We start from the raw sequence: 27,190 nt of genomic DNA, 5'->3' as shown, positions 1-27,190 counted from the left end.
GCTTTGTCTAATGTGAAGATGGAGATATGCCGAGAGGCCAAGAAAGTAGTACAATGACCACATACATACATACATATGTACATACATACACACATACATTATAAGTATGAAATGTACATATACATTATTGTACGGTGTACATATGTATATGTACAGTATGTTGTAGGGTGACAATGTTGATGCTAGCAAAGCAAAGAGGATGTCGATAGACAGACACACTACACAGTCTACTATGTATGTACATACTAGTACTGCTACATATACATATCGAAAAGTACCACTCACACATATCATTACTTAAATTTTAGTTAGTTGCAGGTTGCAAGACGGATCGATCGACCATGAGCCTCTCTCTGTTACCCTGCTTCATCTTCGTTTCTGTCTCGCTTCTTCTCTTCCAGGTAAATCTCACCCGTGTCTGTCTACTCACTCTCTCTGCAATTTTCCAAAATGCTTCCTTTCTAAGCTATGGTTTCTTTGCATCTTCATTTGTTACGCATTTCAATTCACCGGAAACAAAAAACGTTGCTTGCTTGTATTTTGTTTTAAAGAAAATAGAAGAAAAAATATTAGTGTGAGATTTTTGATACCCTAAATTATCAAACATACGAAACAGAGAAACGCAGACAAAACAAAACGGAACAATCCTTCGTCAGATTCTGGAACTTATTACATATTCTTTAAAAACCTATGCTCCTGAGTTGTGAAAAAGAAGAAGAAGTAGAACTGAATCGTTTCCTGAATCCATAATGCATTTAAATGTATACATAATGGAACTACGTGTCTCCAGTCTTATCTTCTACAATTTCTTTTACCTCTTGTTCAGGTGAATGCAAAACAAACAAGCCTTAAGCACGACTTTGCTTCTTCTTTAGTTGATGAATATTTGAGTTATTGTTTTAGCAATATTTTCCTACATAACAATCTCAGAAAGTTCAGTATCTAAACGAGGGAGCATGTAATGCTTTAATGCTTTCTATGTGAGAAAAGCTGTTAATAGCAGCAGCGGAAGACTTAAAACAAAATAGGCACAGCCAAGCTGTGAGAAGGCTGTTAGACAGCAGTAGAAAAAATGGTTGTAAAGAGCAAAGACACAGCCAAGGAATAGAGCTGGTTTTAAGTAGCAACCAAAAGTACAAAAAGTCTTTACAAAAGAGGCTGGTATAGCCTATTTATACAAAATTGAGGAAAGTGGGTGAAATGGTTGTTTGGTAGTAAAGTGGCTCTTGTACTACCAAACAGGTACAAAAAAACTAGGAATAAAAGGGAATATCTTGGAAAAGGTAGAAGAGAGAAAAGGCATTTAAAGCATTGTAGATTCTTGAGAGAGAAGGCATTTAAAGAGTTGCAGATTCTAGAGAGAGAAGAATCTGAGAAAAGAGAGAATGTAGTACAGAGATAATAAATATGAAAGAGAGTGCAGGTCTGGAGCTGCCACCCTCCAACACCTCCTCTCAGCTCCAGAACGGCCATCAAACATTGAGTCGACCAAGGAGCTGATTAATGGCATGCCTTGGAAGCGGGATATATATATATATATATAGAGAGAGAGAGAGAGAGAGAGAGAGAGAGAGAGAGAGAGAGAGAGAGAGAGAGAGAGAGAGATTGTTGTCAACATAACAATTCTGAAACCCAAGAGAGAGAAAGAAGCTATCAATTTTGTCATGCCAAGCTTTGGGAGCTTGCTTTAAGCCATACAAGGCTTTGTGTAACCTGTAGACCATGTTTTTCTGCTCTAAAATCTCGAAACCTGGAGGCTGTTCAACATAAACCTCCTCTTTCAAGTCACCGTTAAGGAAGGCTGACTTGACATCCATTTGTTGTGAGCAGCAAGTGCAAGCGCACATCGGATAGATGTGTACCTTGCTGTTGGAGCAAAAGTTTCCTCATAATCCACTCCTTCAACTTGTGAGTAGCCTTTTGCCACTAAACGTGCCTTGTGCTTATCCAAAGTACCATCAGCATGGTATTTGGTCTTGAAAATCCATTTCAATCCAATGACTTGTTGATGTGGAGGCTGTGGGACCAGCTCCCATGTATGATTCCGCTCAATGGAATCAAGTTCAACTTCCATTGCTGCTTTCCACTTTGGAATAACAAGGGCCTCTTTTGCTGTTGTGGGTTCTTTTGATTGCACAACAGTGCACAATAAGGCAAAGTTGCATGAGTGAAGAGGGCGTTGTGATTTACGTGTTCGAGAACCAGATGTATACTCATGAAGTTCAGCATCGGAGAGATGAGAATCACGAATGGTGGCTTGAAGCCACTTGGGAAGTGGTGGAAGCTGGTTTGTAGAGGGAGTGGAAACAAGTGGAGTTGAGGGAGAGGTTTGAATTGTTGGCGAAGTTAGAGATTGAGTAGGAGGAGATGGGGGGCTTGAAGATGAGACATCTTCGTCTAAAATAGGAGATTCCGGAGGAGCTTGGATTTCAACCATGAACTTAGGTGAAATCCTAGAGTCATCCGGCTGAGACTCCACAAAATGAACATCCCTAGATATGAGTAGGGACTTTGACTCTAAATCCCATAACCTATATGCTTTAGATTGTGTGCTGTAACCAAGAAATTTGCATTTCTTGGTTGTGGACTCAAATTTCGTCCTTTTATGATCTGAAATGTGAACATAAGCATCACAACCAAAGACTTTAAAATGAGATACTGAGGGCTTTACACCTGTAAATGCTTCTTCAGGCGTCATTCTAGCAAGTGCTTTTGTTGGGCAGCAGTTGATGATGTAGACTGCTGTGTTGACAGCTTCACCCCAAAACGAGAGAGGAATATCAGATTGAGATAGCATCGTACGAGCCATCTCTTGGACTGTCCGGTTCTTCCTTTCCATGACTCCATTTTGTTGAGTATTGGGTGTAGAAAATTGGCGAGCAATGCCTCGTTGAGAGCAGAAATGGTGGAAAGCTTTGGAGATAAACTCTCCACCATTGTCCGACCTGATCTTTCGAACTTTCTTCGATGTCTCGTTCTCCACGAGAGCTACCCATTCTTGAAATTTTGCGAAGGCTTGGGATTTTTCTACAAGAAAATAAACCCAAACCTTGCGGGAGAAGTCATCAATTATAAGCATGAAGTAGCGTGCACCACCAAGAGTAGTGGTTTTCATGGGACCACAAAGATCCATGTGCACTAACTCCAAGATAGATGTTGCTCGGTGAGTGGCTTCATGAGGGAAAGGCTCTCGGTGTTGCTTGCCATGAAGACAAGCAACACATGGGGTATTGGGAGATTTGAAAATAGGAAGACCCTCAACTAGTTGGGAGGAGGAGAGCTTTTGAAGAGAATCATAGTTGAGATGACCAAACCTAGCATGCCGCAACGTGGGATCTTCTTGTGCCACCAAGGCATGAGAGCCTTGAAGAAGATGAAGAAGATGAGATTTGGAGTTTTCCAAGGGGCTATGGGAGCTTTTTAGGCGATATAAACCCCCTTCTTGTGTGCCACTAGCTACAATTTGTAGGCTGTTGGTGTCAATCACTTCCAAAACTGAGCTATCAAAGTAGACTCCATAACCTTGCTTGGTGATTTTGTAAACCGAAAGTAGGTTGGTAGAGATGCGAGGCACATGTAGCACATCTTGAAGAACGACAGGTTCTTCACTTGAAGAATTGTCAAGAACCACATTACCCACACATGAAGCCTCAATGCTTGAGGCATCTCCTATAGAGATTTGGGAAGAGCTAGGCTTCACATCATGCAAAATGGATTTGTCATAGGTCATGTGTGAAGTGGCACCACTATCTACTAACCACTCATCGATGGTTGAAGTAGTTGGTCCAGCCAAATGTGAAGTATGTTCCTCAATGCCAAGGAAAACTGTTTCTTTGGTTGAGTGGGTCGAGTTGGATTTCGGTGTAGGTTGATTTCTGGTAGAAGAAGAGTTCTTAGCATTGTCCCTTTTCTTTTTCCGACAATCTGGCTGAATGTGACCTTTGTAGCCACAATAATGACAAGTGAGCTCCTTGTAAGCTGGGTTGTTTGGCGGTCTTGGATTGGGTTTGTTGTAGGAGTTACCATTTTGCTTCCACTTGCCTTTACTTGTCGCATGTAGAAGCGTCTCATTGGAAGTTTGAGCACTTTTCTTCCTTGTTGCCCTATCTTGTAGCATACCAAGAAATGTATTCATGTCAGGTGTGTTGGGAAGAAGAGAAATGGTGTCACAAAAGGCTGAGAATGACTCAGGCAACTTTATCATTAGACGATGCACAAACTCAACTTCAGTGGACTTGCTTCCCAAAGAAACTAGTTCCTTTTGGAGAGTGACAAATTCCGTTATTTGATCCATGATGTTGGGAGTGTCATGAATCTTGAGATTTGCTAGTTGGCTTTCAATAGCTATCATTTGAGCATGATTAGCTTGATGATACCTCCTTTTGATGGCTGTCCATAGTTCATTGGCTGTCTCGTCATCTTTATCTTGAAATTGACGAGCGATGCTCGGTTTAATATTAAACATGAGGAAAGCATGAGCACGAGAATCCTTATCTAGCCAAGCTTCAATCTCAGCGTTAGATGAGCCAGCAACTGATTTGGTTGAAGAGGATGAAGTTACTGGTGGTTTCTTGTCACTACCATTGACTACATTCCATAAACGATGGTATTGTAGCAAGGTCTTTATTTGTAGCTCCCAATCCAAGTAATTGTTCCCATCCAAGATGGATTCTTTGGGAAGTTGGGGAATGGTTGATGAAACAATGGTGGCATGTGAGGCCATGGATATCCTCCTCTTGAGCTACAGCTGGACAATTTACAGCAGTTGTAAGTAGATACTCAGGGTCTTTCTACTTCTCCCTAGATGCTAGGTGAGGCTCAGATAAGGGGAAAAGAAAACAGAAGAGCCTCCTCTGTAGGGTTGGGAGGGAGGGATAAAAGAAGATAGGTCTGTGTGCTCTTTGGCAAAAAAAATCAGGCTGAGGATATGGAGACCTCACTGCTCTGATACCATGTGAGAAAAGCTGTTAATAGCAGCAGCGGAAGACTTAAAACAAAATAGGCACAGCCAAGCTGTGAGAAGGCTGTTAGACAGCAGTAGAAAAAATGGTTGTAAAGAGCAAAGACACAGCCAAGGAATAGAGCTGGTTTTAAGTAGCAACCAAAAGTAAAAAATGTCTTTACAAAAGAGGCTGGTATAGCCTATTTATACAAAATTGCGGAAAGTGGGTGAAATGGTTGTTTGGTAGTAAAGTGGCTCTTGTACTACCAAACAGGTACAAAAAAACTAGGAATAAAAGGGAATATCTTGGAAAAGGTAGAAGAGAGAAAAGGCATTTAAAGCATTGTAGATTCTTGAGAGAGAAGGCATTTAAAGAGTTGCAGATTCTAGAGAGAGAAGAATCTGAGAAAAGAGAGAATGTAGTACAGAGATAATAAATATGAAAGAGAGTGCAGGTCTGGAGCTGCCACCCTCCAACATTCTAATCGTAATCGTTTGAAGATCAAAAGAGTTGGACTTGCATTTCATAATTTTCACTCCATGATGAATACAAGGGAATGTGGTAATTCTTTGGGTGTGTAAAAAGGACCTACTTTTTTAGCTAATTACCTATTCAAATCAATTGGGAGGAAAAATCTTAACTCAATGGAGCAAACTTATCAAACAAAACCTAGTTGTGCATAAAAATGGTTTATAACCAATGTTTAAAAAAAACAAACCTGGAGATCTGTGTTCCAGATAGGGAAATAGGATTGTTGCTGAAATTGTTCTTAGGCATCGTTGTCAATCACAAGTTTCTTGTTTTTTTATTGGCCCTCTATATGCTCAATCCCGATTCCATATAAATTTTCTCACTGGTTTTGTGGGCCATCTAGGAGATTAATGGGGAGCAAAATGAGAAAAGGAACATTACTTCAATAAATTTTGACCTTTACCATCACAGGTATACAATTCTGAGCATTTCTTTTCAAATAATGTCTCTTGGACGTGTCATGTTGCTATGCGTTGCATAAGGTTTGGTAATGTTTATAGCAAAATCACTTTTCAGGGATGCTTTAATTCAAGAAGTTAAATCCCTTGCTATCAAACATCCACAGAAGATGCTGGTTGTACATGATTCTTATCTCTATATGCGAACTTTATAATTCATATTTTTGTTGGATTTGATGTAAATATTCAGTTATATAAACAGGTAGAATCTTTGAAATCAGATTCAGATGGCTATGTGAGTGAGATTGTGGTTGCAACAGTTGAGCAAAGTGTCAAGGATTATATAAAGGATGATAAGTACAGACTGCTTTTAGTAAGGAATGAAGTAATCTCTACCTTCATTGCTTCCAATATGCTTTCATACGATTGTGGTCTCATTTTTTTCTTTCTGATATTTCTGTAGAGCTTTGGACAGCATGGTAGAGAGCTGATTACGACCGAAGTTGCTCTAAGACTACTTAGAATTCTCGTCAATGAAAACGATCCAACAATCCTAGACAATGGAACTCTGGAGAAGGAGCTTCAGAATCTCATCATCAAGGTGAGCTAGAGTCATTGCATTTATGCCTAACATATATAATTGAAATAAACTATAAACCAAGGTGAAGAAAGGACCCTTTTTGTGAATCTTCATGGATCTAAATTGAAGGATCTTGTTGGCTCTGTCCAACAGTTTGTGACATCTTTGTTAACTTACAGTGGTACAAGGGTTAATGATGTGGTCCTTCGGAAGAGCTGTATAATATATCAGTGTTTCTTCTGTATGGAAAAAGATAATCAAGTAGTTCTCACCCCGTCCACATGATGTTGCAGCCATATGAGCTCTAGCCATATGGAACCACTTCCCATGATGGTAGAAACATTATTCCAAACAAAGAATGTCATAACCACTGTCTCGAAGTATTATATATGAGACATTTGAAGCATCAAAGAAAATGGTGACAACAAAACACACTGACGGATAATGTTACATAGGTGATATAAGTCATTCAATAACAATGACCTCGACATCGAGAACTTGCCACCTTTTCGATGTTGTAAACCTCTCTTCCACTTTTTCTAAGATATTTCCTCTTATTCCTAGTTTATTGTACCTGTTTGGTAGTACATGAGTCACTTAACTACCAAACAACCATTTCACCCACTTTCCCCAATTTTGTATAAATAGGCTATACCAGCTTTGTAAAGACTTTTACTTTTGCTGCTACTTACAAACAAGCTCTACTCTTTGGCTGTGTCTCTACTCTTTGCAACCATTTTTTCTACTGCTGTCTAACAGCCTTCTCACAGCTTGGCTGTGTCTATTTTGTTTTAACAACTGTTCCGCTGCTGCTATTAACAGCTTTTCTCACATGGTATCAGAGCAGTGAGGTCTCCATATCCTCAGCCTGATTTTTTTTGCCAAAGAGCACACGAACCTATCTTCTTTTATCCCTCCCTCCCAACCCTATAGAGGTTCTCTTAGCAGCCACCCTCCCAACCTACAAATGAGGTTCTTTTTTTTCTTTTCCCCTCATCTGAGCCTCACCTAGCATTTAGGGAGGAGTAGAAAGACCTTGAGCATCTACTTACAGCTGCTGCAAATTGTCCAGTTGTAACTCAAGAGGAGGATGTCCATGGCCTCACATGCCACCATTGTTTCATCAACCATTCCCCAACTCCCCAAAGAGTCCATCTTGGATGGGAACAATTACTTGGATTGGGAACTGCAAATAAAGACCTTGCTACAGTACCATCGTCTATGGAATGTAGTCAATGATAGTGACAAGAAACCACGATAACTTCATCCTCTTCAACCAAATCAGTTGTTGGCTCATCTAATGTTGAGGTTGAAGCTTGGGTAGATAAGGATTCTTGTGCTCATGCTTTCCTCATGTTTAATATTAAACTCAGTATTGCTCGCCAATTTCAAGCTACAGATGAAGAGACAGCTAATGAACCCACGTTGTGGCATGCTAGGTTCTGTCACCTCAAGTATGATTCTCTACAAAAGCTCTCCTCTTCACAGCTAGTTGAGGGTCTGCCTATTTTCAAAACTTCCAATACCCCATGTGTTGCTTGTCTTCATGGCAAGCGACATCGAGAGCCTTTCCATCATGAAGCCACTCATTGTGCAACATCTATCTTAGAGTTATTGCATATGGATCTTTGTGGTCCCATGAAAACCACTACTCTTGGTGGTGCATGTTACTTCATGCTTATTAATGATGATTTCTCCCATAAGGTTTGGGTTTATTTTCTTGTAGAAAAATCTTAAGCCTTCACCAAATTTCAAGAATGGGTAGCTCTTGTGGAGAACGAGACTTGAAAGATCAGGTCCGATAATGGTGGAGTGTTTATCTCCCAAGCATTCCAGCATTTCTGCTAGCAACGAGGCATTGCTCGCCAATTTTCTACACCCAATACTCAACAGAATGGAGTTGTGGAAAGGAAGAACCGGACAGTCCAAGAGATGGCTCGTACAATGCTATCTCAATTTGATCTTCCTCTCTCGTTTTGGGGTGAAGCTGTCAACACAGTAGTTCTCATCATCAACTGCTGCCCAACAAAAGCAGTTGCTGCAATGACCCCTGCAAAAGCATTTATAGGTGTAAAGCCCTCAATATCTCATTTTAAAGGCTTTGGTTGTGATGCTTATGTTCACATTTCAGATCATAAAAGGACTAAATTTGAGTCCAAAACCAAGAAATATAAATTTCCTGGTTATAGCACACAATCTAAAGACGTTTCTAGGACAAGAGAGTAAAAGAGCATTGAAAATGTTTAATGAGAGGCAACCCACCACACAATTAACCTCACCACAGGTGTGGCATGAATATGCAAAGGTTCTATATGATATCCCGGGGCAACCTCCTCTTCCCCACCCAAATGCCTCACGCCCACATGAATCAACCTTCTTTCCACCACAACATGTAAGAAATGCCATTGATCGGCTACAATTTGGGAAGGCCCAAGATCAGGATGGATTGGTGGGTGAGCACTTTATCTATGCCCGTGACACCTTGCTCCCATTGGTAGCACACATCTTTAATAGAGCCACGTGTGAAGGTTTCCCTACTAGATGGACTCAACATACCATTGTGCCAATCCTCAAAATGGCTGCCGTTCAATTGGACAAGCAGGCTTTCGGAAGGGGTTCACAACTTTGGATCACATATTCACCCTCTGGGCCCTTATTGAGGAGGGCAGAGGCCACAATAAGAGAATTTATTGCTGCTTTGTGGATTTCCGAAAAGCCTTTGACACTGTGCCACATGCTTGGCTTATGCAGCAGCTAGAAGCCCTTGGTGTTCCTACATATATGCAATGGGGAATCTATGCAATCTATGATTCTGTGTCAGGAAAAGTGCGGTCTTCTAAGGGCTTGTCAGAGGCGGTGGCTAGCACAATTGGAGTAAAGCAAGGATGCCCACTATCCCCCACTCTCTTCGGTCTCTATATAGATGAGGTATCACAATAAATAGAGAGATTTGGAGGTTCTGGAGCACGCGTAGCAGGTATAGCTATACAAATATTACTATATGCTGATGATATTGTGTTGATTTCTGACTCTCCGGAGGGACTACAAAGACATCTAAATGCCTTAAAACTATTTTGTACGGACAGAGGTTTGTCAATCAACATGAATAAAACTAAAGTGATGGTGTTTAACACCACCCAAGCATGGGTAACAAGATCAGAACCAGAATTCTTCTTGGGAGAGGAAAAGGTGGAATACAAACGCTCCTACACATACCTAGGAGTAACATTTGTAAGGGTTAGGATTGATGTCAATAGGGCTAAGGAATACTCAGGATTCACCCTAGCATAGGCCCTTTAGATGCAATAGTGGAGCTATGGTAGAAAAGATAGAAAGAAAGAAAGAAAGAAAGATATATTAACGTCTTTTAAGAGGCCAAAATGGCCTAAAAGACCAAATAAGAGATTACATCTTAAGTGTTGTCTTGTCTTTGAGAACAAATCAAAATAAAATAAATATTACATAGTAAATATAAAAGTAAATAACATGAAAAGAAAAGAAATGAGGGAATCTGGTTTTTGGCACATGTGAGATCCTCAAGTTAGGTATATTGTAGCTTTTGTCTTCGAAAGATCTCTAGCATAGGTCGATCCAGAATGGAAATGTCTCCGAAGCGAGGGAAGCACCTATGACGGGAGATAATGGCTTTTATTTGTCGATGACAAGGGTGTCAAGGTCGTGGTCCATGGGGCCGAGGCCTACGTGCACGACAAGTTGCCATTGCCCGATCAATTGTAACCCCTTTGTTATGTCTTGGTCTGAAGCCCATTTGTGTATCCCGGGGTTGACTTCTAGCATTAGGAGTGATGGGGCTAAAGAAAGTTGTGATTGTTCTTTGTGGATGAGCTTGTGTGGCTATATTCTTCAACAACTTTTCCCGGTGTCTCTTGAGCTCTAGCAAGAAAAGTCCTAGACATCGTTGGTCCTCATATTCCATTACCTTGCGTAGTGGGCCAAAGCCTTATTTAAATAGGCAATGGTATCTCCCTCTGATTTCATAAAAGACACTACAATGACAAACATAGTGTTCTTCAGATTCCACTCCTTGATGACACAATTGGCAAATTCTCTCTTCTAGAGGTGGTTGTGTATATCTGCCTACCTCAATCTGTAGCTGATGTGATGAAGTTTGCAGCTGCCCTATCACACTACGCAGCGCATAGGATAGATGTATGTCAATATAAGGTGGCCTGATGACAAATCCATCCTCCGATGTATGTAAGAAGTGTGTCTTATAGTGGGCCATCTTTGTACCAAGTGGTATTTTGGGGCTGATCCATGTTATCTTGTTTTCCAAGTTAATAATATCAGTCCGGATCACTCTATTCTTTTCCACTTTGGTCATATTTAGATGGGGACAGTCCAAGCTATATTGGAACGGGGGTACGGCATTTATACTCATGCCATGTGACTCGAACCATTGCTGCATTTCAGCATACCAACAATGAGTGTCTCCATTTTCAGCCAGTTGTTTTGATGACATAACTGCCAACCTTGGGTACCTTCGTTTAGGGAGCTCCCAAAGACGTTGGATAAATGTCACTGATCGAAACAACGCCTCGGTTATTATAGGTGCTGCTCCCATCTCTGCCCGGATTATATCGTGGGGCATCGATGCTTTGCTCCTTATCATGCGAGCAATCATTGACACTAAGGTCTCTCTAAATCTTTCCAATGATTTGCCTTGTTAAGACTCGGTCCCCATGTCTCTACTCCATAGAGAAGAGTTGGTGTGACAAGTGTATCAAATAACCATAGCTTAGTCCGTGGCTCTTGGAACTGCAAATGTGCACATTGTCTCTCGAGAGCACCAAGGGCTGCATATGCACGAGAAAGTCGGGCACAAGCAGCCTCCTGTAAGGAGAACCTAGGTCCTATAAATGTTACTCCTAGGTATGTGTAGGAGCGTGTGTATTCCACCTTTTCCTCCCAAGAAGAGTTCTGGTTCTGATCTTGTTACCCATGCTTGGGTGGTGTTAAACACCATCACTTTAGTTTTATTCATGTTGATTGACAAACCTTTGCCCGTACAAAATAGTTTAAAGGCATTTAGATGTCTTTGTAGTCCCTCCGGAGAGTCAGAAATCAGCACAATATCATCAGCATATAGTAATATTTGTATAGCTATACCTACTAGGTGTGCTCCGTAACCTTGAAATCTCTCTATGTACTGTGATACCTCATCTATATAGAGACCGAAGAGAGTGGGGGATAGTGGGCATCCTTGCTTCACGCCAATTGTGCTAGCCACCGCCTCTGACAAGCCCTTAGAAGACCACACTTTTCTTGACACAGATTCATGAAGTGCATAGATTCCCCATTGCATATCTATAAGAACATCAAGGGCTTCTAGCCGCTGCATAAGCTGAGCACGTGGCACAGTGTCAAAGGCTTTTCGGAAATCCACAAAGCAGCAATAAATTCTCTTATTGTGGGCTCTGCCCTCCTCAAAAAGGGCCCGGAGGGTGAATATGTGATCCAAAGTTGTGAACCCCTTCTGAAAGCCTGCTTATCCAATTGAACGGCAGCCATTTTGCTCTGCCCATATACTCAATTCTGATTCTAGAATCGACCCATATAGTTTAGCCAAGTAATGGCCAATCATGATTGTCCTATAGTTGCTTGGCATCATGGGGTCTCCACTCTTGAGGATTGGCACAATGGTATGTTGAGTCCATCTAGTAGGAAAACCTTCACACATGGGTCTATTAAAGATGTGTGCTAGCAATGGGAGGAAGGTGTCACGGGCATAGATAAAGTGCTCACCCACCAATCCATCAGGATCTTGGGCCTTCCCAAATTGTAGCCGATCAATGGCATTTCTTACATGTGGTGTAAAGAGGGTTGATTCATGTGGGCATGAGGCATTCGGCTGGGGAAGAGGAGGTTGCCCCGGGATATCATATAGAACCTTTGCATATTCTTGCCACACTTGAGGTGAGGTCAGTTGTGTGGTGGGTTGCCTTTCATTAAACATTTTCCATGCTCGTTTACTCTCTTGTCCTAGAAACAAGCGATACAAATGATCTTCAAATTTAGCCAAATACAATCTCTTCTTCTTCCTCATGAGGCGTTGGAAGGTTGCTCTCGCTTGGTTGTGTGTATAAATGCCCCGAGATACATCACGCTGTAAGCATCTCCTTGTATCACGACATTCCTCATCATACCAACTATTTTGTATTACTGTACCGAGTTTGGGGCGATTGGCCGTTGTGTGAGGGAAGGCATTTGTGGTTGCTTTATGCAATGATTTGGATAAACCTTGGGTAAGTTCTTCAAGGGGTGCGAAGGGATCCAAATCTAGCATGCCATTGTATACACCACAACTATACACAGCAATTGTCTCGCGAGTGAATAGATACCTAGCCAACCCACTCTCCTTAGCATATACATCCTTTGTGCATCCATCCTTTACCTCAAATCGTAGATATGCATGATCAGTTGCCAAGCCAATAGGTCTTCCCGATATAGTGAACTCTTTTATTTCAAGTATAAGAGATGGAGATCCCATTAGATAATCGACTGTGCTGGCACCCCCTTTTGGGTTCCAAAATGTCAAAGCATTTGATCTAGGCCAATGTGACAAGTCATTATATATCACAAATCCATGCGCGCTTCCCAAGGCTAGAAAGTGTTTTCCATTTTCAGTTATAGCACTCATATCTTGAGCTTGTCGCTTTAGACCAACCTCTTCTGCCATAACTTCTCCATAAACAGCGTCGTTGGTGTTAAACATAGTTGTTTGTTCATCCTTGGTTCGTGCATTAAAATCTCCTAATAGTATTATGTCCCCCGTAGTAGCAAATCTTATGATATCATCATATAGTGGTAGATATGGTGACTCATCTAGAGGTGCAAACCTTGAGTAGCCAGGTGGAAAGTAGCAAATTGCAATATATAACTCCCTAAGATCCCCTCTTTTTATTCGTATCCACATGTAGCGTGCATCTACATCCTTATTGACAACATGCACTCTACCATGGAGCTCCTCTTTGTATAGCACAACCAGTCCTCTCGAACCTCTAGTGATTCCTCGTGTCCGAGGTTGGGGGCGACATATTGACTCCCATCTATATCCTTGTACCTCGGGGAGTTTGCTAGCCATGCATTGGTGAGTCTCTGTAGACATAGTAATATCTGTGTTTTTCAATGTATCTTCAAAATATCCGACATCTGTCCGTAGAGAGCCATTGCAATTCCATATGGTCATGCGTGTTACACTTAACGTGTATCCTATGAAAGCTTTGGTGTGAACATTGTTATAATAGTGTGGACCCAGTTAAGTAACTGTTGGGTGTGAACACACTTAGAATAGTTTGAACCTAGTTAGGTAGTTGTTAGGTGTGAATATAGCTATAATAGTGTGAACCTAATATAGTAACTGTTGGGTCTATAAGTCCTGTAGAAACTGGTTATATAAACCAGATTCTACATCTTTGTAATAAGAGTGCTCGTTTTTCCCTAATCTACTGATATTCTCTTAAGTCTTCTAAGTGATCTTGCTGTATGAGAGTTAGTCTAGATCCCTGATTTTTCTACATGGTATCAGAGCAGGTTTAGGTTACTTTCTCTATCCTATCCTTCCAAATAGGCATACATAGATCTTTCTGTTTATCTCTTCCCACCTAAGAAGACATCAAACCTCTCCATCTACAGCAACAAAAGTGTGAACAGAAAGCTGTCGCAAAGGCGATCTTTCTCTATTTTCCCATTTTCAGAAATTAGATTACGAGCTGATTCTTCTGACTACTTGCACACCCAAATCGCTTTTTTGTTTTTGGATGTATAGTCAAAACAAAATTTGTAGCAGTCTCAAACCCTAACTGCACAGCAATTGCAGCAACCAGTTTTTACCACAACAAAATCAGTTTTCAGCACATCAGAGTAACTCTTATCTCTCATCTGTTGCCTCAATATTATATTGCTTCAGTACATTTTGGTGAATATAACCACCAAGTATTGCAATATCTAATCCATATTTCTTGCTTCTTCAATGGCTGAGCAAACTAATATTTTTAGTATGCTTAATGCTGAAGACAAGTTGGATGGAACTAACTATCCTATGTGGGCGTACATGATGAGACATGTACTAGTAGCAAAGCAGCTATGGGACATTGTCATCGGATCCGATGAGCGTCCAGCTTCGAGTTCTTCTCCAAACTCTCCCTCCCGTTCAGGAACAACTGACGCAGACAATGCTTCAAGCTCCACTCAACTACCCACCTCTTCACAACTTAAGTGGGATGGTAAGGATGCTCAAGCCCATGCTCTCATCGCACTATCGGTCAAATGTCACATTGTTCCACATATCCGATCTTGCACGACCTCAAAAAGTGCATGGGATGTGTTAAAGAATCTGTATGCTCAAAGGAATGAAGCAAGAGTCGCTATGCTTAAGCGACAACTTGAAGAAACAAGGATGCAAGAAGGTGAATCCATGGATGCATTCTTAACAAAAATCAAGGACTTCAAAGAACAACTACTCAACATTGATGAAGTGATTTCAGACAAGCAACTCGTTTCTAAAGTTCTTGCCGCGCTTCCGGATTCATATCAAGGCTTCGCCACAACAATAAGGCTTCTTACAAGAGGTAAAGAGAGCTTCAGTTTTGATGAGCTAATCTCCCTTCTCTTACAGGAATTTCAGTCTCGAGCAAATCGAGATGTTCTTAATAGTGGTGATCAAGCCTTTGTTACCTCTTCCAAGTTCAAAGGCCAACAAGGACAAAAACAAAGTAACCTTTCTTCTAAAGGCAATGATGCCTCGACTTTCCATGATGAGAAGAAGAAGATAAGGTGCAATTATTGTCGTAAACCAGGCCATGACATTAGCGAATGTCGAAAAAGGAAAGCTAGTGAAGAGAAGAAAAAGCAGTCTGGTCTTAATGTCACCACCTCTACTGGTACGAAGGTAGAAGCACACATTGCTCAACATGAGTGGGCATTCTCGATACATACAATGTATGATCCCTCAAAGGATGATGTATGTTTATCGGTAAGTGACTCTACAAATGGTTGGTATTTTGATAGCGGTGCTTCTAAACACATAACTTCTTGCAAAAATTTCTTTGTCACGCTTGAAGATGCTTGTCATAAGGCGGGCACCGTTACTTGTGCCAATAATGCTTCTTACACCATAAAAGGCATTGGTCAAGTTCATATTACAGCTGTCAATGGGGATGTAGTCACCTTGAACAATGTTCTCTATGTCCCTGGCATAAAGAAAAACCTTCTTTCTGTTTCTGCCATTGCAATGCATGGATACCCTGTCCATTTTCTCTATGACAAATGCACAGTACATGATCGTACAAAGGGCAATATCATTGTCATAACAGGTAGTTTGTTCAACAACTTTTACAAGCTTGACATATATCAGAAATTTGATGACCAAAATGCATTAGCGGTGGATGCCCAAACACAAAGCAATTTTGAACTATGGCATGCTCGGTTCGGCCATTTAAATTTCAGCAGCCTTGCACGGCTTAGCAAGCATGACATGGTATGCAATCTTCCTTCCATTCATGTACCATCTAATCATGTTTGTGAGGGTTGTATTCTAGGAAAGATGCACAGGTTTTCATTTCCAAAAGATGCAAATGTTTTGGCAACACACAAGCTTTAACTTGTACATAGTGATGTATGTGGCCCAATGAGGACACCATCAATTGGAGGTTATCTTTATTTTCTTACATTCATTGATGATGCTACCCGACACACTTGGGTATATCCTTTGAAGGAGAAATCTAATGTCTTTTCATGCTTCAAAGAATTCTTACACCTTGCTGAAAATCTTAGCGGTCACAAACTCATTACTCTTCGCACCGATAGAGGGGGTGAGTACATGTCTCACGAGTTCAATGTTTTCTTGAAGGATAGAGGTATTATTCATCAATGCACCACTCCATACACACCGCAACAAAATGGTTTGGCTGAGAGAAAGAATAGATCTCTCATGGAGATGGCAAGATGCATGCTCAACGGTAAGAAGCTACCTCATAAGTTTTGGTTGGAAGCTGTAATGTGTGCAAACTATGTTTTGAATAGATGCCCCACAAAAGCAATAACAACTATCACTCCGTATGAGGCTTGGACTGGTCACAAGCCAAATGTTGGACACATGAGAATCTTTGGAAGTTTGGCTTATGCATTTGTGCCACCACAGCAACGCCATAAGCTTCAAGACAAAGCAACAAAATGCATCTTTGTTGGCTACAGCAAAGAAAGCAAAGGTTATCGATTGTTTCAGCCCACTACAGGTAAGATCATCATCAGCTGGGATGTGATATTTGCTGAAAATGCAACTCAACCATTTGTGGATTGCTCCAAAGAGCCAATTGTTGATCAACCAAATGCATTTGATACTTTGTTACCATTGCTCCAAAATGTCGTGTTTGATGGTGATCGACTAACCCAAACTCATGAAGGTAATATGCAGGTTTTGCATCAGCAACAACACCCTCGAAACAGAGATGTAGAGCTACCAAGCAATACTCAAATTGATCTCTTACAACAGCCCAATGTGGTTGAAAATGAGCAACCAAACATTGTTGATGATAATGCTGACTTACAGGTCATTAGCCCACATGATCTTGACATGGAATTGGAGGAAGAACAAAACTCCTCACAGCAAGCAAGAACAGTTCCTAAATGGTTGATTAACACCCTTATGGACAGTAAACTCAAGTTTCCTCTTCAAGGTAAAACCCGGTCAACTAGTCCGCAAGCTGAATTGTATTATGTGCATCATGCTCTTATCGCTGAAATTTGTGATGAGGAACCACTCTCTCTTAAGGATGCATTAGCACATGACCATTGGGTTGAAGCAATGAAATCAGAACTTGGGTCCATCTACAAGAACAACACTTGGGAGTTATGTGATCTACCTAAAGGTAGAAAAGCAATTGCCACCAAGTGGATTTACAAAGTCAAGCATAATGCAGATGGAGGCATTGATCGTTTTAAAGCAAGACTTGTGGCAAAAGGCTGTTCCCAAAAAGAGGGGATAGACTATGAAGAAACGTTCGCCCCCACTTCAAAGATGACTACAATCAGAGCTACAGTTGCTGCAGCAGCAATTAAGGGATGGAAGGTTCACCAATTAGACATTAAAACCGCCTTCTTAAATGGAGATTTAGAAGAAGAGGTTTATGTAGCTCAACCTCCAGGTTTTATCATTAAAGGTGCAGAAACTAAAGTTTGCAGGTTATTTAAAGCTTTGTACGGCTTGAAGCAAGCACCTCGAGCGTGGAATGCAAAGATTCATGCTCATCTTCTGCAACTCAGTTTTGTCAACAGCCCAACTGAAAGCACTCTCTATGTTCGAAAGGATGGAGAAAAATTACTAATTGTTGTGCTTTATGTTGATGATTTGCTAATCACAGGACCTGATGAGCAAGAAATTGCAGATTTCAAAGCTGATCTTAGTAAGACATTTGAACTTACAGATCTTGGTCATCTCCATTACTACCTCAGCATTCAATTTATCACTGTTGAGGGGGGAATTTTTCTCAGTCAACGAAAGTACATCGAGAAGCTCCTACAACGATTCAGGTTTGAAGACTGCAAGCCAATCTCCACTCTTGTAGAAGCAGGATTCAAATTCTCATACCAAGACAAAGGAGAACCAACTGATGTACTCTTATACCAGCAAGTTGTAGGTTGTTTGATATTTCTGTGCAACATGCGACCTGATATTCAATATGCTGTTTCGCAATTAAGCAGGTTTATGCACAGCCCTGGAACAAAGCATTGGCAAGCAGCCAAGCGAGTTTTCCGTTACCTCAAAGGCACTATGGATTTCAGCCTCTTCTATGGAGAAGGAAATTCATCTACTTTAACAGCCTTCACTGATAGTGATTGGGCTGGCTGCTACGACACTCGTGTCTCACATAGTGACAATTGTCTCATGATCGGCGATTCCTGTGTTTCCAGGCTCAGCAAGAAGCAACCAATAGTGGCAACATCAAGCTGTGAAGCTGAATATAGAGCAACATTCAGCGCCACAGTAGAATGTGTTTGGCTCAGGAGATTATTGTCCGATTTGTCACTTGAGCAACCATCTCCTACTTGTATATTTACAGATAGTCAAAGTGCTTTGGCTATTGCAAGAAATCCCGTCTTCCATGCACGAACAAAACACATTGAGGTGCACTATCACTATGTGAGGGAGCAGTTCCATGCTAAAGAGATAAACTTGGTCTATGTACCAACTCATGAAAATGTTGCAGACATTTTCACCAAGGCTCTATCAAGAGAAAAGTTTGAATATTTTCGCAAGGAATTGAGCATTCTTCCAACACCTAGATAAAGACCACATTCAAGTCCACACCATTCACTTCAGGGGGGTTTGTTACACTTAACGTGTATCCTATGAAAGCTTTGGTGTGAACATTGTTATAATAGTGTGAACCCAGTTAAGTAACTGTTGGGTGTGAACACACTTAGAATAGTTTGAACCTAGTTAGGTAGTTGTTAGGTGTGAATATAGCTATAATAGTGTGAACCTAATATAGTAATTGTTGGGTCTATAAGTCCAAACCAGATTCTACATCTTTGTAATAAGAGTGCTCGTTTTTCCCTAATCTATTGATATTCTCTTAAGTCTTCTAAGTGATCTTGCTGTATGAGAGTTAGTCTAGATCCCTGATTTTTCTACAATGCGTAGGGTCTCATAGGCCATATATCTTCATGCGGTTCTCTTCTCTGTAATAATGACCTTGCCATCTCTATGTACGACCCATTTACCTTCCTTTCTTGCATCAAGCACTCGTGGCATGTTTTCTTTGCGGTGTGCCACTTGGGCTAGAGTGAGATCATCGTCAAGTATATTTTTTCACCCTTGAGTGCCTTTCTTTTAGAGAGGAAAGCTTTTTTCTTGTCAATATCCATGAAGCGGATGATAAGGGCTTTAGCTCTAGACTCTTCTCTTCCCACCCTCCATGCCGAAGCAAATGGAATATCTGATGCTCCAATCTTTGTTCCGAGATTCTTGGCATCTTCTTGTGGACTCGTACATGCAACACACGAGCTTTCCTCTTGGTTTCTTCTTCTAAAGTAGCATTCGTTATTGCCACCCTATCCATGGATGTTCCTTTTTGCTTTTTTACTACCTCTACCCAAGGAGCATTTGCTCTAATTTTGTTTTGGGCGTGCTCAGCTTGAGCTTTGGCATCTTTGGCCATGTTTGCCCATGTTTGCATTTCCTTCGTGACATTGGCTTCCACTGTAGAGATGGATCTTTCCATTGCTTCTTGTCCTTTTTTCTAAATCTACTTTTATGGCTCCTAACTCAGCCTTACTTGAGGATATTTCATCCTTAAGGTATTGTGTCATGTTATCCTTGAGCTCTAAGTGTGATTTGTCCACATGGCTTATTATGTCTTTACGCATTTCTTCTAATAACTCAGCCTTTAGAGAGGCATACAATTATGTTTTTTGTTTCTCTATCTCCTTTTTCATTTATTCTTTTAGTGCTATTTCTATATATTCTCTAATAAGATTGATCTCTTGCGCAATCAAATGGCGTAATAGATCATGTTTCCCATTTTCGACATCAAATGGAATGTCGGAGGGGGCCTGCGTTCTAGGTGCCTTGTGCACCCTTCTAACGGTATTCGGGGTGCTTCCATCTTGTCCTTTTCGTCTATGATATCTTCTTGGGATCTTCCATAGATTTGGACCCTCGTCTTGCGTGTTAAGATCCATCTTTTCTTTTTCGGTCCATTTAGACTCCATGATGTCTTAGGACAGCAGGTATAGTAGATGTTGAGGGCAGAAAGAACAATATAGATTCTAGAGATTTCTACTGGTCAGAAAGCATAGAGGAACAGATTTGGCAGAAGATACAGGGAATCAGATTTGGCAAAAAATGCACAGGGTCAGGCATTGCAGAAAACACAGGACAGACATTGCACAGAACGCAGACAAACATTCACATTGCAGAAAACGCAGAGGAGAGGACAGACATTGCAGAGAACGCAGAGACAGACAGAGACTAAACCGTAAACGCAGAGAGAGAGGTATACTACTTTTTTCACAACATTGGATCACATATTCACCCTCCGGGCCCTTTTTGAGGAGGGCAGAGCCCACAATAAGAGAATTTATTGCTGCTTTGTGGATTTCCGAAAAGCCTTTGACACTGTGCCACGTGCTCAGCTTATGCAGCGGCTAGAAGCCCTTGATGTTCTTATAGATATGCAATGGGGAATCTATGCACTCTATGAATCTGTGTCAGGAAAAGTTTGGTCTTCTAAGGGCTTGTCAGAGGCGGTGGCTAGCACAATTGGCGTGAAGCAAGGATGCCCACTATCCCCCACTCTCTTCGGTCTCTATATAGATGAGGTATCACAGTACATAGAGAGATTTCAGGGTTCCGGAGCACACCTAGTAGGTATAGCTATACAAATATTACTATATGCTGATGATATTGTGCTGATTTCTGACTCTCCTGAGGTACTACAGAGACATCTAAATGCCTTAAAACCATTTTGTACGGACAAAGGTTTGTCAATCAACATAAATAAAACTAAAGTGATGGTGTTTAACACCACCCAAGCATGGGTAACAAGATCATAACCAGAATTCTTCTTGGGAGAGGAAAAGGTGGAATACAAACGCTCCTACACATACCTAGGAGTAACATTTGTAAGGGTTAGGACTGATGTCAATAGGGCTAAGGAATACTCAGGATTCACCGTAGTATAGGCCCTTTAGATGCAATAGTGGAGCTATGGTAGAAAAGATAGAGAGAGAGAGAGAGCAATAGTTGGAGGAGCTCGCCTTTTAGAGTGAGATCCAAAAGTTTTTAACTTATGTTTTATATGGCCCATTTAGGGTTTGCCAAGTTCACACTTAACTTGGCCCAAAAATAACCGGTGATGAGTGACTTTTGGCCTTTATAAATAGGCCTATATACATGTACACACTATAAGGGGGTCATTTAGGGCCTTTACCCCAACAACCTCCCACTTAAAGGCATAAATGACGCTTTTAAGCTACGTGACTCCCACCATTTGTATACATATCTGATGTTGTGCTTTGGGTAAGCACTTGGTCAGTACATCCGTAGGGTTCTGTAATGTGTGGACCTTTATCAATGTGATAAGGCCATCCTCAAGCACTTCTCGAATGAAGTGATATCGCACATCAATATGTTTTGTGCGTGCATGAAACATAGCATTCTTTGCCAAACAGATGGCACTCTGGCTATCACAACCAAGAATGGGTGCCTTTTCAGGCAAACCAAACTCACTGCATAGACATGCTAACCATATTGCTTCCTTGGAAGCCTCGGTGGCTGAGATATAATCTGCCTCAGTAGTGGACAAAGCAACAACCTTTTGCAGCCTACTACACCATGATATAGCACCACCTGCAAGTGTGAATACATATCCACTTGTGGATTTCCGTGTATCCACATCACCTGCCATGTCAGCGTCACAGAAACCCTTCAGCTCTAATGGGCCTTTTCCATAGCAGAGGCATTTATTTTTAGTCCCTTTTAAGTACCTCATAATGGACTTTACTGCATTCCAATGTTGCCTCGGATTAGCCATGAATCGGCTTACAACTCCCACTACATAGGCAATATCAGGTCTAGTAGCAACCATAGCATACATAAGTGAACCACAAGCTGAAGCGTAAGGTACACCTTGCATGTCACTGATTGCTTCTTGTGTTTTAGGACAATCTTCCGTAGAGACTTTATCAGATGGCTATAATGGCACTCCTAGAGGCTTTGCGTCAGCCATACAAAATCTGTCCAGCACCTTGTCAATGTATTTTTCTTGAGATAAATACAATGTGTGTTGCTCCCGTTGTCTCCTAATTCTTACTCCAAGTACATGTTCAGCTTCCCCAAGGTCTTTCATTGAAAATGCAGATTTCAGCTGCTTTTTAAGGACATCAACAGTGCTCCTTTTCTTGGCAGCAATGAGCATATCATCAACATATAGTACAAGAATGATTGGGCTGCCACTTTCATCTCTTTTAGTATACAAACAGTGATCAGCATGGCTTCTTTTGTACCATGTTTGAGCATAAAAGCGTCAAACTTTTTGTACCATTGTCTAGAAGCTTGTTTCAGCCCATACAAACTTCTATTGAGCTTACATACCAAATTTTCGTTTCCAGGAATAACAAAGCCCTCAGGCTGTTTCATGTAAAGCTCTTCGTCAATGTCACCATGAAAAAAAGCTTTATGTACATCCATTTGGTCTAATTCCAAATCAAGTGCAGCCACTATAGCAAATAGCACTCACAAAGTGGTCATTTTAACCACAGGAGAAAACACTTCCTGAAAATCTATGCCCTTAGTTTGAGCATATCCTTTTGCAACCAGCCTTGCTTTATACTTGGGTTTGTCATCAACGGTCTTGATTTTATATACCCATTTGTTAGGAATAACTTTTCTTCCTTTGGGCAGTTCAACCAAGTCCCAAGTATTATTTGAATGCAAAGCCTTAATCTCTTCTTGCATAGCAAGCTCCCACTTCTACCAGAACTTCCTCCATGCACAGCCTTATTGGTGTCAAATATAGTTTGTTCATCCTAAGTTTGTGCATTGAAGTCTCCTAATAGTGCTATGTGCCCCATAGTAGCAAATCTTATGGTATCACATATAATGGTAGATATGGGGATTCTCTAAGGGGTGCAAACCTTTACTTGGCAGGTGGAAAGTACGAAAGTGCAATATGTAGTTCCCTAAGAACCCTTCTTTTGATTTGGTTTGTCATATTTTGTTACTTCACTTATATCTTGAGCTTGTCGCTTAAGACCAACTACTTGCACCAGAACTTCCTCCATGCACAGCCTTATTGGTGTCAAATATAGTTTGTTCATCCTAAGTTTGTGCATTGAAGTCTCCTAATAGTGCTATGTGCCCCATAGTAGCAAATCTTATGGTATCATCATATAATGGTAGATATGGGGATTCTCTAAGGGGTGCAAACCTTTACTTGGCAGGTGGAAAGTAGCAAAGTGTAATATGTAGTTCCCTAAGAACCCTTCTTTTGATTTGTATCCACATATAACGCACACCTATATCCTTGTGCACAACATGCACTCTACCATGGAGTTTTGGGCTTTGTATTTGCAGGCATAGTCCTGTTCACTCGCTATTCATGGAAATTTTAGTCCATTAAACTTAATAACAAAGTTGGAGTATTTCTTGATGATTCAGCTACAAACATCTATGCTGTGTCAACTTTAGTTGCAGTTTAGAGCCAATCACTCAAATGGCTTAGAGGTAGGGCATCCATCTTAATAGGCATGTTGACATTCTTATGCAGATATGGCTAAGATTAATTCTTGATTGGAGCTGCCAATTTAGAGGACGAAGCAAATTGTAAAGTTCAATTTAGAGGATGAAGAATAGATCAGTTCTTTCAGTAAATGACTCAGTAATAAGCTTAGGAATATGGTTCTAGAGTGTTTTAAGAATGGAGAAAGTAGGCAGAATGTTTGCGATTCCAGAAAGGGATAATATTCAGGAAAGTGATTGTTTGGTAATATATAAGCAAGTAAAGATATAATATGGATTGCAAGATAATTGATAATAGAAATCATGACATTATCATTGCATAATTAGCAGATCACCGAAGAAAATTAAAGAAAGAGTTAAGAAAAAGTTACTGCAGAAATTGTGTAAAAAATGTGTGACCTATCAGTGCATGTGACACAAACAAGCATGCAGACTGATTTGTGGGCTTTTTAGCATTTGACAATGTCTCCTAGATATATATTTTATTAATATTTTTCAGAGCATCGTGCTAGACAAAAACAATTCTTTCGAGAATTTATTTATTTTTCCTTTTACGTAGGTGATTCCCATGGAAAATTACAATGGACGTAAGATGGTAGAAGATGGCCAGCTATGTGAACGCAAGAATGGTAGCTTGAGCTTCATGTATTTGGATTAGTTAAATAAAGGCTTCAATTCTACAATGTTGTAATCATAAGAGGCTTAACAAGCTCATTTATTTGCTGGCTACATTTTCAGGCCGGGGTGTTGATATCAACAGAAATTGGAGCGTGGATTGGGGCAAGCAAGAACAAGTGAGCCAACATTTATACAATCAAAAATTTCCAAGCTCTTCTAGCTTCAGCAATATGTGATTGATAGTTTATTTTGTTTATATAATTGAACTGTAAAGCACAATACCAGTTTAACTTCTTTTTTGCGTTGTGCAAAAGTTTTCATTCATAATGAAGTCTTAAAATTGTGTTCGTGAACTGTTAAATGGGACACCGGTTTTAAGTTCTTTTTTTGTTGTGCTAATGTTTTCATTTGTAATCAAGTATTTAAATTGTTTCTAGGAAATAAAAAGCCCTGATCATGCCGGGAAATTGTGAAAAATCATTTGATTTATTACATCAATAACACATGTGAAAATGCATTAAACGTGAATATTTTGTTTAATGTATCAGGATTTTGATCCTTCAGAAGAGTTTCCAGGAACTGCACCGTTTAGTGAACCAGAGGCTAGAATAATGAGGGACATTGCAAAGGCATTCAAACCACATTTGTGGATAAATGTTCATTCAGGAATGCAGGTCTATTGCTTCTCATCTACTCTCCAATTTGTGTAGTAAGGAAATTTGTATTTGCTTCTTAAAAGACCATCCATGCCACATTCATGTAGGCAATGTTCATGCCTTACGATTACAAGAGTGCATTGCCAGATCCAAAGGTTGCAGAACCCATGAAGAAACTTCTGCATAGGTTGAATTATTTACACTGCAATGGTAATTGTGTGATTGGACCAGGAGGTGGCTCTGTGGGGTACGTAGTACACTAAAAAGTTCACTTCCAAACAACCTGATTCATTGGGGTGCTTTAAATTAGAACTTCAAATTTTGCAGGTATCTTGCTCATGGCACAGCCACAGATTATATGTATGAGATTTTAAAGATACCTTTAGCATTCACTTTCGAGGTAGTTTAAGAATGATTTATCTTTGTCTGTCATTAACGTTTGATGAGTAGATTGTTTTTGTCCATGCTCATTTTTATAATACTGTTTTTGAAGGTTCTCTTTCGCTTGTTTTTCTTTTGTTGAATTTTTATTTATTATGGAATCTGTGGTCAAAACTCTTATTTTGAAGCATACTGCTGAGAGAGTTGTTCCAAGCTCCATCCCCTTCAAATTAAACCAAGATTGATCTACTTATGTATTTGAGTGCATCTATTAGTTATGAGCAAGTTATTAGTGGCTAGTGGATTTCAAACAAATAGGGAAAATGTGCAGGCTATTGATTGATTAGAATAGCTCTTTCTGATATGGACAAGCCAATTTAATTTGCATTGGTCGTTGGCAGATCTATGGCGATCCTGACAGTTCAGATGAAGATTGCGTCCGAATGTTCAACCCTACAACTCCTGCACTTTTTGAGGTAGACATACTGTAGGATGTGCTCTAGAATAACACTTTATGAAGTAGATGTACTCTAGAATAATACTTTATAATTCCTTATGCACAGTTTTTGTGGTCGATGCACTTCAGAGTAATACTTTCAGCACTATTTTTTTACTCGGATTTTTGTGGCAGAGCACTCTCACAAATTGGTGCCTGATCTTTATCACGATCTTTGTTGAATTTGAGGCGGTGTTGAAGTCACTCCCAACATCTAGAAATGGAGAACATAGCTCATTGCATATTGTCAGGAAAAGACTAAACAAACATAAGGTCTTTGACAGGGGACAGCAATGGAATGGTGAAACACAAACCCTTTTAGAATTGATCATCTTGGCTTCAATCTCGTACATTGGTTTTATTTCATATATGCTCTTTAAAGGGCAACGTCGGTAACAAATTCTTCTTATGAATTTAGCTGCCAGTAATTTATTATATGAACGCATTCTTTATGCAATTGTATTTTCAGCCAGCCCTTATACACATTAAATCAGATGATTAAATAGTACATTCTTTCTACAAATATACTATTATTTGATCCGTGAACCACATTCAAGTAAATTGTTAATAGAAAAAAGAATCTTTTGTTTTGACAAATTAAGACAGTTTTAGAAATAGCTTTTTGTAGAAAGTTTTAGAAAGGAAATCTGTACAGTGGCGTATGATGAGAGTCAGGCCTTTATAGAAGTTAACTGCAACAAATGAGAAACTGTCTTGTTACCTAGTTGTTTGACAAAGAAAGTATTTATGTATTTATTTTGTAATGTTTTACTTTAAGGGAAAAGTACCAGGATACCCCTGGAAGTTCGTCTATTTACCAAAATGTCCCTAGAAGTTCCAAATTTATCAAACTACCCCTATGTCCAAAACATTACACTTTATAAAGTGATTATACACTCATATCTTTGGTAAATAGGGCTAGTTCAGGTCCATTTCTTCCATCTTTGGTAAATAGGGCTTGTAGATTTGAGTGTATAATTACTTTATAAAGTGTAATTTGGAACTTTCAGGGGCATTTTGGTAAATAGACAAACTTCCAGGGGTATCCTGGTACTTTTCCCTACTTTAAATGATTAGTCTCTTTGTAGCTAAGATGGATTTTTAGTTGATTGGTGTTATGTAGCTCTTATCGTAGTTGAAGAAAAGACATATAATTAAAGAGTTTGAAAAAGAGACAACTAATGATCGGTATATGTATTTCTCATAGTTGTAATCATAGATTGACATATTCGTGGGGGTTACCGAACGAATGCATAAGAATGCATGAAAAAATATTCATTAAAAAGAAAAAGAAAAAGAGTTTATATCATATAAAGAGACTTCC

At 40.1% G+C, this 27,190-nt stretch overlaps 1 protein-coding gene across 4 annotated transcripts; it reads left to right on the top strand.

The window, feature by feature from the left end:
- The first annotated feature begins 278 nt into the window (after positions 1–278).
- Positions 279–26,359, top strand: LOC147864198 (Zn-dependent exopeptidases superfamily protein). Of its 4 annotated transcripts, none has more exons than XM_087319920.1 (12): positions 285–401; positions 5,821–5,885; positions 5,991–6,048; positions 6,135–6,245; positions 6,336–6,473; positions 24,275–24,344; positions 24,454–24,509; positions 24,882–25,007; positions 25,097–25,236; positions 25,317–25,389; positions 25,772–25,846; positions 26,002–26,359. In XM_087319920.1, exons 1-12 carry the CDS (start codon positions 342–344, stop codon positions 26,260–26,262), a joined length of 1,233 nt encoding a protein of 410 aa, XP_087176046.1. In that variant the 5' UTR covers positions 285–341; the 3' UTR covers positions 26,263–26,359. The 4 variants fall into 4 exon arrangements, with proteins under 4 accessions (XP_087176047.1, XP_087176046.1, XP_087176045.1 ...); XM_087319919.1 differs by having other exon boundaries at positions 5,818–5,885; XM_087319922.1 differs by lacking the exon at positions 25,317–25,389 and having other exon boundaries at positions 5,818–5,885; positions 26,002–26,166.
- Positions 26,360–27,190: the final 831 nt, after the last annotated feature.

This window comes from Azolla caroliniana, unplaced genomic scaffold (genome assembly GCF_043228905.1).
Source record: "Azolla caroliniana isolate FFs.n. ecotype wild unplaced genomic scaffold, voAzoCaro1.0.p SCAF_5, whole genome shotgun sequence".
Lineage (NCBI taxonomy): Eukaryota > Viridiplantae > Streptophyta > Polypodiopsida > Salviniales > Salviniaceae > Azolla > Azolla caroliniana.
Note: the sequence above shows the minus strand (reverse complement) of the source record. Positions and strands in the feature narration are given on the sequence as shown.

What these genes read in the sequence shown, in the direction of transcription:
- LOC147864198 (XM_087319919.1), top strand. Translation starts at nt 342, where the DNA reads ATGAGCCTCTCTCTGTTACCCTGCTTCATCTTCGTTTCTGTCTCGCTT. An exon ending in TCTCGCTTCTTCTCTTCCAG is followed by an intron (nt 402 to 5,817) that starts GTAAATCTCACC and finishes TGGGCCATCTAG; the next exon opens with GAGATTAATGGGGAGCAAAA. An exon ending in ATGTTCATTCAGGAATGCAG is followed by an intron (nt 25,008 to 25,096) that starts GTCTATTGCTTC and finishes ACATTCATGTAG; the next exon opens with GCAATGTTCATGCCTTACGA.